Source organism: Portunus trituberculatus, chromosome 8 (genome assembly GCF_017591435.1).
Source record: "Portunus trituberculatus isolate SZX2019 chromosome 8, ASM1759143v1, whole genome shotgun sequence".
Classification (NCBI taxonomy): domain Eukaryota; kingdom Metazoa; phylum Arthropoda; class Malacostraca; order Decapoda; family Portunidae; genus Portunus; species Portunus trituberculatus.
Genome location: NC_059262.1, coordinates 3,927,501 through 3,930,000, shown reverse-complemented (window position 1 = coordinate 3,930,000; position 2,500 = coordinate 3,927,501). Strand labels below are relative to the sequence as shown.

The 2,500-nt window shown below is 38.9% G+C and overlaps 1 protein-coding gene and 1 long non-coding RNA gene across 2 annotated transcripts in view; both read left to right on the top strand.

Moving 5' to 3' along the window:
* Positions 1–2,500, top strand: part of LOC123499416 — a 14,566-nt gene that overhangs the window by 4,840 nt on the left and 7,226 nt on the right. The gene's annotated exons all lie outside the window — the stretch shown is intronic.
* LOC123499415 (ras association domain-containing protein 2-like) overlaps positions 2,351–2,500 on the top strand; it is a 7,076-nt gene continuing 6,926 nt past the window's right edge. Inside the window, 1 exon segment of the mRNA XM_045247396.1 lies at positions 2,351–2,487. Within this exon segment, the coding sequence (XP_045103331.1) occupies positions 2,448–2,487 (40 nt within the window). The 5' untranslated portion in view covers positions 2,351–2,447.

Below are 2,500 nucleotides of genomic sequence, written 5' to 3'. Positions count from 1 at the left end.
AGAAGAAGAAGAAGAAGAAGAAGAAGAAGAAGAAGAAGAAGAAGAAGAAGAAGAAGAAGAAGAAGAAGAAGAAGAAGAAGAAGAAGAAGAAGAAGAAGAAGAAGAAGAAGAAGAAGAAGAAGAAGAAGAAGAAGAAGAAGAAGAAGAAGAAGAAGAAGAAGAAGAAGAAGAAGATGAAGATGAAGAAAGAAAACGAAGAAGAAGAAGAAGAAGAAGAAGAAGAAGAAATAAGAAAAAGAAAACGAAAAGAAGAAGAAAATGAAGAAGAAAAAAAAAAAAGGAGAACGAGACGAACAAGAAGAAGAACACGAAACAGCAGAACACCACCACCACCACCACCACCACCACCACAAGCACCACCACCACCACCACCACCACCACCAGAACAACAACAAAAGCATCCCCATTACACAACACCCCCCTTCAATCCTCCCCCTTCCCCTTTCCCCTTCCCCCTCCCTTCCCCTCTCCTTAAGAATCAATGGGACTTAAACCTTTATTAATAGTTTGGCCTGGTAATAGGTTTGGAATCCCTTTAATAAGATTCCATTGAGATAAGACCCTTGACGGTAAGCAGCATTTAATCTTGTTTATCTCCCCAATGCCTGTAAGAGCTGGATAAAAGGCGGGGAGAGTGTTAATTTAATCTTTAACATACTTTCCATAGAGTATTTGGTGTGTTCGTGTGTTCTGTTCGTGTGTTAGTTAGTTAGTTAGTCAGTTTGGTAAGTGAAAGGTTAGTTGGTTATTTGGTCATTCTTTCAGTCAGTCAGTCAGTCAGTCAGTCAGTCAGTCAGTCAGTCAGTCATCCAGCCAGAAATTTCGCTAACCAGTCATTCATTCATTCATTCAGTCAGTCAGTCAGTTAGTTAGTCAGTCAGTCAGTCAGTCAGTCAGTCATCGAGACAGAAATTTCGCTAACCAGTCATTCATTCATTCAGTCAGTCAGTCAGTCTCAGCCATTCAGTCAGTCAGCCAGTCAGTCAGTCAAAAACCACACACACACACACACACACACACACACACACACACACACACACAGCCAGCCAGCCAGTCACCCACCACACCACACAACTAATCAGTCAGCCAGCCAGTCAGTCACCCACCACACCACACAGCCAGTCAGCCAGTCATCCAGTCAATCAGTCAGTCAGCCAGCACGAAACAATACTGCAACATTAGACAAACAGTTTCCAGTATACTTCTTGAAACATGCGAAGTCTGTCCCGTAGAGTTAGTGAAACGTGGCCTGCTTTACCGTAGACTTTTAAGGCCTTGCGCTCTCACCACTGCAGTTTCTCAAGCCCCGGAGATGACTAGGAGGGTTTTCAATGCAGTTTCTCGTTATGATACACTAGAAATATTGCTAATCCATCTTCAGAACCATAAGATTGGCCTTAAGAACATTAGTATCTTTAACTAGAGCCTTAGGAAATAGTTGTAGTGAAAGAGTAAAGTGTTTGAATACTTACTGCAACTGAGAAGGGTTGATGTGAAGGTAGATAGATAGATAGATAGATAGATAGATAGATAGATAGATAGATAAGTAAGTGTAAGGTTAGACGGATGGATAAACTGTAGATAGATAAATAAATAGAAAGACAGATTGATAGATAGACACGAGATAGATAGACAGATAGCTAGATGAAATTATACATACATACATACATACATACATACATACATACATACATACACACGTACATACGCATATACTTAAGTGATATACCAAACAATTTCAGTATATGACGAAGACAAATATTTTTTTCTCAAACCATTTCCTGCGTCTGTTCTTCCTTTCATTCTTCCTTTTTCTCTTCCATCTTTCTTCTTCCTTCTTTTTCTCATATCACCTCCATCTCTTCCTTTCTCCTCTTCTGCTTTCATGTTTCTTCTATCTCTCTGTTTTTTCCTTCGTGGTGGAGATAAATTGAAGGTACGCTTGAAAGAGCAGAAGGGGAGATAGGATGGAGGGTGGAAAATTAAACCGTTTCTTTTTAATACAAGTTAATTTCTGAGGTTTTATAACAGTAAATATGCTTTTATTAATTATTTATTACTTATACATTACTAAATTTATATATTTACCATTTTTTTATAGTTCTTATCAATGTCGACAATTTACTTATCTACAACTACACCTGGATCTAAAGAAACACTCTCTTGTTTTTACTATTTAAGCCTTACTTATGCATTATTAAGGTATTTCATTAAACATTATTATAAATTCTACTACATATTATTCATTATTCTACTATATTGATAAAAAATAACGTAAAAATCCTCAACATTAAGAGTTTATACCACCACAAAGCCAGCCTGATGTAGTGTGTAAAGTGTGTCCTCTTATTATTGTTTACATAGTGGCAGGGCAGAGAGTGGCAGGCTGGATGTGACCTGACCTACGCCCTGTGACCTGTGACCTGCACGTGTGTCAGGCGGGTAGGATGTGGCAGTGCAGGAAGTGTGGCAGACCGGTGTTCTTTGGTGAGAGAGGGAG